Source organism: Manduca sexta, chromosome 15 (genome assembly GCF_014839805.1).
Source record: "Manduca sexta isolate Smith_Timp_Sample1 chromosome 15, JHU_Msex_v1.0, whole genome shotgun sequence".
Lineage (NCBI taxonomy): Eukaryota > Metazoa > Arthropoda > Insecta > Lepidoptera > Sphingidae > Manduca > Manduca sexta.
The window spans coordinates 6580101-6592151 of record NC_051129.1 but is presented as its reverse complement, the minus strand read 5'-3'; the positions used below and the strand labels follow the sequence as shown (position 1 = coordinate 6592151).

Here is a 12051-nt window from a genome sequence, read left to right as displayed (position 1 = left end):
AAATAATGTTCCTCAAGTGTCTATTACGAAATTATAACAGTGTTAAATGTTTTCTCTCACAAAATAATATTTTTATACCGTCCAACGTTGCACACATATACTTGAAACCACAATAAATCATTTAAATAATGGATAACAAATATAATCAATGGAATTGTCGGGTATAAATGATAAAAAGAAGAGTGATCTAATATATCTTGTTAATAAATATAGTCCAATTATAGTTACTCTTTCCAAATATGGTTGAAACCCCATTATAATTTTAGAATCCTAAATTTTCTTGTATAAGAAGATAGACAAGATGGCTATGGTGGTGTAGCGATCTTAGTTGCAAAAATACTCATTTAAGAAATATACTTAAATTCCTAATCATTTCTAAGTGATTTTTTCTATAATCTGTGTTGAAGTTAATAATATTACATTTGTTTCGATTTATGTTCCACACCCTCTTTAATAATTTTCAATGAAATTAACAATATTTTTAAACCTTATTCCTAAACCCTTTTATGTTCGTTTGGAGACTTCCAACTCATCACAGATCATGGGGAAGTTCTTTATCAAAAATGCTAATGGTGAAGATGTTCTCAACATTATACATTTACATAATTTATCCATATTAAATGCGGTTTCCTACTCGTCTCACACCTCCCAATGAAAGTGTAACGCCCGAATACTGAAACGCTACTCAACCAACCAACTTGTCTGAGGCCTACTTAAATTTAACAGGCTACTTAATTTAAATGGCATTCTCAAACGTACATTAAAAGATTTTGGAAAACTCAGTTGAGGAGCAGTTAATTTGCTATAGATTATAAAAAGTTGGTTTTCGTTTACATAATTTTAATAAAATGATATTTATGTGTCGTTTCACGCAGCATAATTTATGAAACATAAGAAAAATCAAATAACGTAATACGCAGTTTAATTAAAAATGATTTTTAATTATTAAATTCTCAACATTGATGTAGTAAATACATTCCAACTTATTTATACTTGCCATTTGGCAGCATGATCACTATTGACATTAGCCACTTTAGAAAAAAAACTTCTGTATCTGTCAAATTTTCGTCAACAATTAAATCGAAGTGATTTTTATTGATGAAGTTTATTGGTCTCTGGAAGTGATTATATTCTCTTTGTTAACAATATTCATAATTCTTATTTCGTGTCTTACCACAGAAGTTTCTATTTTGTAATTAAGTATATAAATTATGAACGGAGTCTTCAAATAACAAAACCCAAAAAGGGGTTGACATTATACGTAAATAGAAAAACAAGAACTGCTGGATATAGTGAAAAAAGTAAGTATTGGATTTATTTGGAGGACCATCGACTTAATTAAGAAAAAAGGGCATTGCTCGATGCGGGCTGCTTCCGACATTCAATCTGGAAATTTTTGCGGGAGGCCTTTGTTTAGCAATAGATATCATGTGGCTGATAATGTATTTTTTTTTGTTAAATAATTTTTAAAAATATATTTGTTTTATTGGCAGCTCCCGTGAGGAACACAGGCAGTGAGCTGTGGGCGAGTAGCCGGCTGTGAAGTGAGAGGCCGTGGGTTCTCTTGTGTGATATATATAATCAATCAATTAATCAATAATTTATTCAAGAAATAGACTTCTGCAGGCATCTATATATATGTACTATATGTAGCAAAGTGTCTGTAATGAAATTTTATATGTCTGATATATAAGAATAAAAACAAACAAAAAATTACAATTAAAAAATATAATAATTACAATAAAGTTTCTTCTTGCTTCTCTAATAATTATTTCTTCATTCACACATGTTCAGACTTTCAATAAAATTAATTTCCCTTAAAATTGTTACATACACACATACTAATCATCCTAGAAGGGGTAGGCAGAGGCACAACTAGTTCCATGATATGAACGCAGGCACAACTAGTTCCATGATATGAGTACAATATGATCTACCATATTGTACTCATATCTATATATATGTACTATGTGTTGCAAAATGTCTGTAATGTAATGTTTATATCTCTGATATATAAGAATTACAATTAAAAATATAATAATTACAATACAGTTTCTTCTTGCTTCTCTAATAATTATTTCTTCATTCAGACATGTTCAGACTTTCAATAAAATTTATTTCCCTTAAAACTGTTACATATACACATAATAAAGCTAATCATCCTAGAAGGGGGTAGGCAGAGAGCACAAACTAAGTTCCATGATATAAGCACAGGCGCAACTAGTTCCATGATATGAGTACACCATGATGTACGTAGGTTACTACATATGAAAATATCCCAGATGACCCTTTGATAGGGGCCTGTGGCAAAAGAAACGAAGAGCAATAAATATCTGGTATTTCTTTTTTATGACCGGCTAGGCTGGATCAATATCCAGTTTAAATCAATATGATGAATGAACATTCCTGAAATGACAATTCCTGAATTAAAAGCATAATTTAGGACAATTCCTGAATTAATAAACATAAATGAAGAACTGTTTTCTTGCTGAGTCGGAATCTTTAAATTCATCATCACTGTACTCTTCGAAAGTGTCTAATTTCTCTCGATTTCTTCGATTGGCACTATATTCTTCTTCAGACAGTGATGATAGTGAAGAAAAAGACATTTTATTAAATCAAAAGAGAATATAATAACTACTAACACAACAATAAATATTTTAGCGTAAAGATTTGAGAGTAGTCGCAAGCACTCTCAAATTAATCTCAATTAACAGCCATATAAGGCGGCCTTAAATAGCTGTCAAACTTTAAGCAGGGTTTGTGAATACCGTTTGAATCAATAAGCGGACCTCAAGCCTTCGTCGCCTTAAATTTAAGGTTAGGAAATAAGTGACGTTTCAGTATACCAATTTCAAAGATAACGAATGCTTAAATCCGTGAGGCCATCTTAAATATTTAAGTAGCGTTTGAGTATTCGGGCGTAAGTGTTGTAAATTTATCCATTTGCACTCCTGATCTGGCTTCTATTGTTAATTGGCAAACTTTGTCATCTACATATGACAGTGATCATTACCTAATTTTGATCTCATTTCCTTATAACAAATTTCGTTTTAATGTCCCACAAACTAAATCTCCTCGATTAAAGTATAGATTAGATTCTAATAAATAGGTATTATTTAAGTCTTTGGTTGAACAAAAGATAAATTCTTTGTCTCAAACTCCAGGGTTTCTTATAAATGTTGAAACTTTTACTAAAACTTTATTAGATACTGCTGATGTAATATTTATCTCTAACAAATAGCTTTAACAGACTCCCTTCCCCACCATGGTGGGATAAAGAATATACTGAAGCTATTAAAAACAGAAAAGAAGCTGAGTTCAGGTATCAAAATATGTCTGAAATTTTTTTTAATATTCTGGTTAAAACTTTAAATGACACACGTAATTTATTAATCTATTGATATAATTTTAAATCAAAAAAAGGACCTGCCCTCAATAGAAGAAGTAAACAATATGCTTTTAAAATTTTCAGACCATAAATTTATATATACTGATGGCTCCAAAAATGATAGGGCTGTGTCTTTTGCCATATATGAGCCCTCATCAAATATAGGCATCGGTAAAAAAATTGATAAAGCTGCTAGTATCTTCACAGCTGAAGCTGTCGCCATTTTCAGTGCTTTAAAACACATAAAAAAATTTAATTCTGACCATACTAAATGGATAATAGTTAGTGATAGCGGGGTGTGTTAGAAAACCTTGCAAATAATCAATTTCATGCTAACACTAATTATGTCATCTATTTAATAAAAGAACTATGGGTCGAACTGTCCAAATTGGATATAGTAGTTCGTTTTGTTTGGGTTCCTTCACCTATTGGCGTCACAGGAAATGAAAGGGCAGATTACCTGGCCAAAAAAATTGTTGAGTTACAAGAATTAATTCCTAATTCCAATATTGATATGACTGTATCCATACCACACACAGAAGCTGTTAGTTTCTTAAACCAGCGTATGTGTCAAGCATGGGGGAGACATTCATATCAATACACACAGCTCATGAAAATAAAAGGAAACTGGTTTGCTAGTATGGATGTCCAAATAAACTCCACTCCTTGGTTTTGCAAGAAAAATAATTTTATCAATAGAAAATTTTATTCAATTATTTGTCGTATGCGTTTCGGTCATTATAGATTAAATTGTCATCTTCATCGTATTAAAATGGCTAATTCTCCCTATTGCGAATATTGTCAAAAATTCAATCACTACATCACATTTTCTTCGAATGTTCATCTTTCAACATTCAGCGCCTTGTGTTGGGGTGGATGAGCTTTTAAAAATCTATAAGAAGCTTAACCGGGGGTCCCGCAATGTTTAAAAGAGTTGCTTAAGAATGCCTTAACTTATGTTTACTTGTATAAATTTATAAAAGACACTGTAAATGATATTTAGTTGTTTTTTGTTTGTTTCGTTGTAATTTCTATTACGTAGTAATTTTGTAAATATTGTTATTAAGTCTTACTTGTTAACTATTTTACAGGATATTGGTTTCAGACATAATATATTATAAAATGTATTATAAACAGTTCTTTAACAGCTATGTCTGACAGATAATATCTGCCATTGATTATCTTTGAACTTAGAGGAAGTACTTACTCTAAGTTTTTGAAATTACTGGAGCCCGCTCAATACATGGAGCAAAGAGCAAATAGTGGAATGGCAAAAATTCTGTATCCTTCAATGAAGCTTTAAATCAAGAAGAGGATAGTAAAACATATATTACGGATAATATGAAACATATTCACTGACGAGGAAAATCGTACTGAATTGATATTTACTCTGGATTTGACAATTGGAAAAATGGATTATACTTTACCTGGAATTGATTATACTTACGAAAACTACTAATTGGAATACTTACGAAAGACAATATATTAAGAATTTAAATTTGAAGAAAAGAAATACGTAAGACTAGGCAGTATGGTCGTAAGACTATAGCCTGTCCTCTAAGGACGAAGGAAAGAAAAAATTCTCTATGGTATGTTGTTTTCTGCTCTTGGAGACTAAAATCTTGCCGATTCAAAAGTTTATCAGCATCTTTAACTTTTTATATGTTATAAGATATTTCAAAATGGACCTCATAGAATCAATAAAAAAGGACAAAGCGTACCTCAAGTGTAAACTGATTGTGAAAACCTGGGAAAATGAATTCAAGACAATGTATTCTCGTACACCTTCGAAATTTGACATAAAAGAAGCTCCTTCGAAAATCAAATATGCGTATAAAAAATACTTTCAGTTAAAAAGTACCGCTTTAGAAAATTCCCTTTCTGTGTGTGATATTGACGAAAACATAGATATGTCTCTCGAGCCTATTTCTAATGACACATTGAAATCAGTCCCCACAACTCCAGAAAAGGACATGCCTATGTTGCCCACTGGTCAAGAACTCGATAACCTTATATCACAAGTTCAAGTTCAGCATTGCTCTAACAAACTTCATCCATGCACAGAAAATTTGTCAAAGAAGCTATTCCATAACAGAAAATTTTCTCTACGAAATCCTAGAAAATTAGGTGTCGCAAAATCGCAATCTGCATTGGATACCATAATTAAAAGATCAAGTCAAGAACATGGTGAAAAAACGTTTAATTCAGAATCTATTTTGACAGATGAAACAATAAAACCATATACCGATTTAGAAAAAATAATTATTCCCACACCATTACTTAAATTTAATGATTGTAAAAACAGCCCAAATGTACGAGTATTAGATAAAGCATGGCTGAAGAGAACGACAGGAATAGAGACTGAAGAATTAGAGTATAATAGCTGTTATGAAGAATCCAAGAAATTTGGTATTAGAAATATAGACATACCAACCAAAAATACTTTGGATATCGTAGAAAACAGTGAATCAGAGGATGATATTGCAATCAGCAAATTAAAACCAGCGTTAAAGAAAAGAAAAAAATGCATATTTGTGATTTTGAAAATCAGGGCAGGCATAATGAAACGATCAACAATGTTAAAATAGATAATGAAAAACAATGGTCAACTAAAAAGGAAACCAATAAACACAAAGTAAAAAAGCAAGTTGGAAAAGTAAACTGTGAAGCAGAAGATTCTCCACCAGATATTAAAGAATATGTTCCTTTTGCTCTAGATAAAGATATACTCCCAAGACATTCGGAAGTACTGAAAAATATGAATACAACTGGTCCTGCCTCTAAAGATAAAAAACAAGAGAAAGCAGAAAGCTCAGCAAGTGCAGCAATAACAAATAAAATAAAATTGGGTACTCTAAATGATAACTTTGTTAAAATTAATATAGAAAAAAAGGTATTTGTTAGAGGAAAGAAAAGTATAAATTTTTCAAAATATAAAAAACAGCAATGGAAAAATAAAAAAGCTCTTCACGGAGGCATGGAATTTCCTGAATCTGGAAAAATATCATGTTTCAAGTGTGGAGGTACGGGACATATGTCAATATATTGTGCTGCTCATAAAGGAGAATCTCTTTTACCTTTGGAAAGTTACAATGATAATGATTTGCCAACACTTGGAGACATGCAAAAATATGTTTCAGACCAAAGTAATGAAAAGCAGACACTTTCAGAGCAATTAAATGTTACATTCAAGCCAAGTGAAATTCCTGAATCCTTTTTAAGTATTTTAAAAGAGCCCTCAAACAGTTGTAATGCTAACATAAAACCTGTATACAATACCTCTCAAGAAATACCCACAAATGATCTCCTAGATGTTCTTCATAAGTTTGGGCATGAATCATTTAAATCAGGTCAAGAACAAACCATAAAACGCATATTATGTGGTATGTCAACACTACTTATATTGTCTACAGGTGGTGGTAAATCCCTTTGTTATCAATTACCTGCTTATATTTACAGTCAGCACTACAAATGTATTACTTTAGTGATTTCTCCACTTGTTTCATTAATGGAAGATCAAGTGTTAAATATGCCAGAATTTTTAAAAGCTGGTTGTTTGCACACTAATCAGTCACCTACACAAAGACGTAAAATTGTACAATGTTTAAAGGATGGCTTAATAAATATTTTGTTGATTTCTCCTGAAGCATTAATATCTGGTGATACATCTAATGGATTTGCAGGCCTATTTAAATCCTTGCCCCAAATTGCATTTGCTTGTATTGATGAGGCTCATTGTGTTTCACAATGGAGTCACAACTTCAGACCCAACTATTTAATGATCAGCAGAGTCTTACGAGAAAAACTACATGTTAAATGTATACTTGGTCTAACGGCTACAGCCTCTCAGACCACTATTAAAAGCATTATTCAACATTTAAATATTTCTGATGGTATTAGTGGGGTAATTACAAATCCTAATTTACCTGATAATCTTTGTTTGTCTGTATCATTTGAAAGAGATAAGGATAAGGGGCTTATATCCTTTTTGAACTCTGAACGAATCTCATCATTCAATTCTATTATTGTTTATTGCATACGTAGAGATGAATGTGAAAGAGTGGCTGCTATGTTAAGATCAAGCCTTCAGGAAGTTGGGAAAATGAATATGGAAAAACCGAGCAAAAAACGGAAAAGAATGTCTTATATTGCTGAATCTTATCATGCTGGGATGTCAGCAGCTCAAAGGAAAAAAATTCAGACTCACTTTATGAATGGCGCCCTGAGAATTATAGTTGCGACTGTTGCTTTTGGTATGGGTATAAATAAATCTGATATCAGATGTATAATTCATTACAATATGCCGAGTAGTTTTGAGTCTTATGTACAAGAAGTTGGAAGAGCTGGACGTGATGGTCAACTGGCAATTTGTCATGTATTGATGAATAACAGTAATAATGATAAAAATGAACTTTTGAAACATATTCATGCAAACTCCATCGACAGGCCTACTATAAGAAAACTACTTCAAAGAGTATTTATTCCATGTGAGTGTTTATCACACCAGTCAGAATCCACTAACAATCTATCTATTCAATGTAAAGGTCATGAAGTTGGAATACCTATAGATGTCACAGTGGAAGAGTTGGATTTGCCTTCAGAAAATATTGCTACATTGCTTTGCTATGTAGAACTCCAAACGAAAAATTATATAAAAGTATTAAATAATGCATATACTATGTGCAAAATCTCTTCTTATGGAGGACCAAAAATGATACTCCTAGCTGCCAAAACCTGTGTTCCTCTAGCAACAGCAATTCTTTTAGAAAGTAAAAAAGATCCATCAGTTGTAAACAAAAGTGTAATAGAATTTAATGTTATTGATGTAGCTTCTGCAATAGGTTGGGAGAGTGGTATAACTAAATACCAATTAAAAATTTGGAATGGATATCAGAATCTGGAGCAGCTAGAAGATCCCATTTAAAAGTAGAATTTCACACACTAGGATTTAGGATAAAAGCTAGAGGTGACTTAACATCTACAGAACTTGATAATGTTTTAGATGAGCTCCACGAATCGGTACTATTTCAAGAAAAAACGAAATTATATCAATTGGAGGAATGTAATGAGGCATTTAAGCAACTTGCTAACTGCTTTATAGACGATGGTTATTCAACTCTTAATTTAGAAAAATCCAATGAACTTAAATTAACGATACGAAATTACTTTGAAAGAGAAAATAGTTTGCCTGAATATGTTGTATTGCAAGAAAGAGCTCTAGATACAGAAAGAGTTATTAGTGATGTTAGAGCTTTAATATCTTCATATAAAGATTGCACTTTTACAGGCAGAAGTATTGCCAGAATTTTTCAAGGAATTTCTTCACCTAATTTTCCTGCCATTGTTTGGGGAAGATGTAAATTTTGGCGTTCGCACATACATGAAGACTTTAATGGTTTAATTACAATAGCAACGCAGCAACTAATGCAAATGAAAATTTAGTATTTTGGTACAAAAACTTATTTAATGTTATATAAAAAAAGACTGTATGATGACTCTTGATAAAATAAAATTACATAAATGACTATCTAGTGAAGTTATTCTTTACCCCTCGATAATTAAGTATAGTAAATTATATTCCATCTCTGGAGTTTATTGTTGAAAATGAAGTCTACTGGATGAACAGTAAGACGAAAAAGGAAAGGTTTTTCTCTTCCACCAACTCTCGCCACCTCGCCGTACCGGTAATGATACCTAACTTTAACTGTAACTGTTTTGTCTGTCTGTTACGTTTCCACAGCTGAATCGACTTTGATATTTCGTTTGTCTGATAATAGATCAAGATCCTGGGAAGGACATAGGCTATTTTTTATTACAGGAAAATGTATTATAGCTGGACTTTTATTCCAGAAAAACTTTCACGCAAGCAAGGTAGTATCTTCTCTCTATCTAGTATCAATGCCACAGAGACCGTCAATGATACTCGTCACATAAGTGTATTAAGCCTATTCTACATTCTTGTCGAGTCATCACAGTCTCAAGTCTCGCAGAGACAGGACGACAATGGCAATGGCTCTCCCCATCCATGATCTTTTAGTTGTCCATTCAGTAGTCATGCTAGATGGGGTCAACGAGTTCTTGAGTGGAGACCACGGCTCGGCAAACGTAGTGTAGAAAGCCCTCCAGCTAGGTGTAGTGACGATTTGCGAAAGGTCGCTGGTAATAACTGGATGTGACAGGCCACAGTGTAAAATGGCGCATATTGGAGGAGACCTCTGTCCAGCAGTGGACAAAGATATAGGCTGATGATGATGATGACTAAATGGACGTGTTAGAAACGACTCCTCTGTCACTGTAGCATTTTGTGCTGTAGCATATTACATTTAAAAAAAGAAACAAAACAACACGAAAGTCCTTTGATTCGGATCCGAAATACCGACACGAAGTGGAGACTACACGAACATAGGCGAGACATAACGAATATGGTCTTTTTCGCCTAGTTATGATAAGAATTTAAATCGATCTTAGGCCGACAAAATAAAAGTCAACACTTTAATATATGCTTTCAAATAAATGGTAATAAAATTAGTTCTACCTGCGTGGCAAATAAAACTTAGTTTACTAAGATACTTAAGAGCGTTTACGTGCCGCGCGTGAAGTCAACTATAGGTAATTCTTCGCAAAATTCACTCACACAACCGTGTGCAGCTGTGTGCGTAGAATTAGCGCGTCGGCTATCTTTATAGTCAGACCAACCAATTTTGATCTTTTCGCTTTAATTATCTAATTGGAATGTAACTTATGATTTATGAATTTATGATAAATGAAGAATTCTATTATTAAATATATAAGAATTCATCATGAAATAGTTTATATGTATCATTTTGTAATTATAAAAAAAATAAACATTTATAACAAATTTTAACGGCAATTTTACAAATTATTATTTTCACTTTTTAAATGTAAATGCTTAAAAATTTAAGCATTTGCATTTAGAAAATACCCCTTAGTAAAGTGGAACTCATCATGAAGCCGAAAGATAGGCACCAGAACTCCGTAATCAGACAATAAATCAGGAAAATTACTGTGCTACGATGTTTATAATGGATCACATAATTACTCCATAGATCTGCAGTTTTAATATTTAGCGTATTGAAAATTTTAATTAAGTCATTAGAAATTACATATTGGAATTTATATTGTGAGTCAGAAGGTGTATGTAATGAGATGTCATTTTTAGGTGTATAACTAAAAAGTGAGAAATAAAAGACTTCTTTTTTTAGAAGTTGATTATATTTTTTTGGATATTTTTTTAATAGATAGTGCTTCTCAGTGACATTGATCATCAATCGATCGATTGTACATCCATGTATAACAATTTACCAGTTTTTATCCATAGTTTTGCATAATATTTGCGACACTCGACGAAGCAAAATAGTTGGTTCTGTACTTTTTTTTCGACCAACAGCAGTCAGCTATGACTGTAAGTACGGGAATACCGTCTTTTACATCGCCACAGGCAACATCCTTATCAGTTTCTTTCCTAGCGGCCTCTTGCATCCTGTTCTCTGTAGCTAATTTCAATCATTTAGCTAACACGTAACATTTCATGTAAACATTTTGCGTTAATATTGGTAAATCTATGGAAGCTAACTGTTCGTTTAAATTTGATCTACCAACTCCAGTCATCATAGCTACATTCACAGCTCCACGATATACGTCCATACTATCAGTATATCTCTTAGCGCTTAAATAGCTTAAATTCCATATTGCACATATTACACTTCATTAAAAATGTTGACTGCAAGCAAAGTTTATTCTCTTTCAATAGTTGTAAATGTTCGATACTACAACCTGTTGCTCTGTTGTGGTTATTGAGTGTTTTAATTTTTGATCCAAGAAATATTGAAGATCTATAATTTTGCGGCTTTTAATAACCTTATTTATTTTGAGTGTAATATCAGGCTCGATTACCTAAAAATTAAAAAAAAAAAAATAGAATATACTATTATTATTATCGAAGTTTACGCAAACACTACATACTTAAGTAAAACTGCATATGGATCTAGATGTGTTTAATTTATACAAGTATAATGACGCCGAAACCTGCACAAGGTTAAACGTCAGGATAAAGTAATATGTAAAATTTATATGAGCGTGTAAACCTAAACTAGCCCAAATAGTTAAGAAAATAGGTATACTAACTACTACTAGTAGTTTTATTCACTAGCTACATAAATTACCAAATCCCTTATTTTTAAGGTTCAAAGAGGAGAAAGATATAGGATTCCGTCTCTCGTCACTTGAAAGTAAGCGTACCTATGCATTATGCAAAAATAAGTTAAACATTTTGTTTCGACCGGATTCTCATGAGCATTGACGAACCCAGTAAACTTTGGAGCGCTGTAACAGCGTTTTAAATGAAATAAATAAAAAAAAATTATAGGGAACAATTTTACTCAAAAGATTATTTACAAGTTAGTTTGAGGTAATTTTTTTGTAAAATGTATAAAAAAAGTTATAGAGCAAAAAAGAAAACTTTTATAAACATTTTCTCACATTTTTGTTTATAACTTCTTTAATTTTTAATTTAGGGCAAAAAGTTATATAAACATATTTGTAGGCAAAACAATTTGCTACAAATTATGACTTTACAAAATTTATGTAAGACGCATAGTTTCCGAGATATCGCGAAAAAAGTGTTTTCACCCCTTTTTCCA

The 12051-nt window shown here is 32.1% G+C and overlaps 1 protein-coding gene across 1 annotated transcript; it reads left to right on the top strand.

The window, feature by feature from the left end:
* The first annotated feature begins 4736 nt into the window (after window positions 1–4736).
* On the top strand, window positions 4737–6333 carry LOC119189400. The gene has a single exon (XM_037438907.1). The coding sequence runs from the start codon at window positions 4978–4980 to the stop codon at window positions 5977–5979; it is 1002 nt and encodes a 333-aa protein (XP_037294804.1). The 5' UTR covers window positions 4737–4977; the 3' UTR covers window positions 5980–6333.
* The last annotated feature ends 5718 nt before the right edge of the window (window positions 6334–12051 follow it).

Coding starts and splice junctions, on each gene's coding strand:
- LOC119189400 (XM_037438907.1), top strand. CDS start 4,978: ATGGTATGTTGTTTTCTGCTCTTGGAGACTAAAATCTTGCCGATTCAA.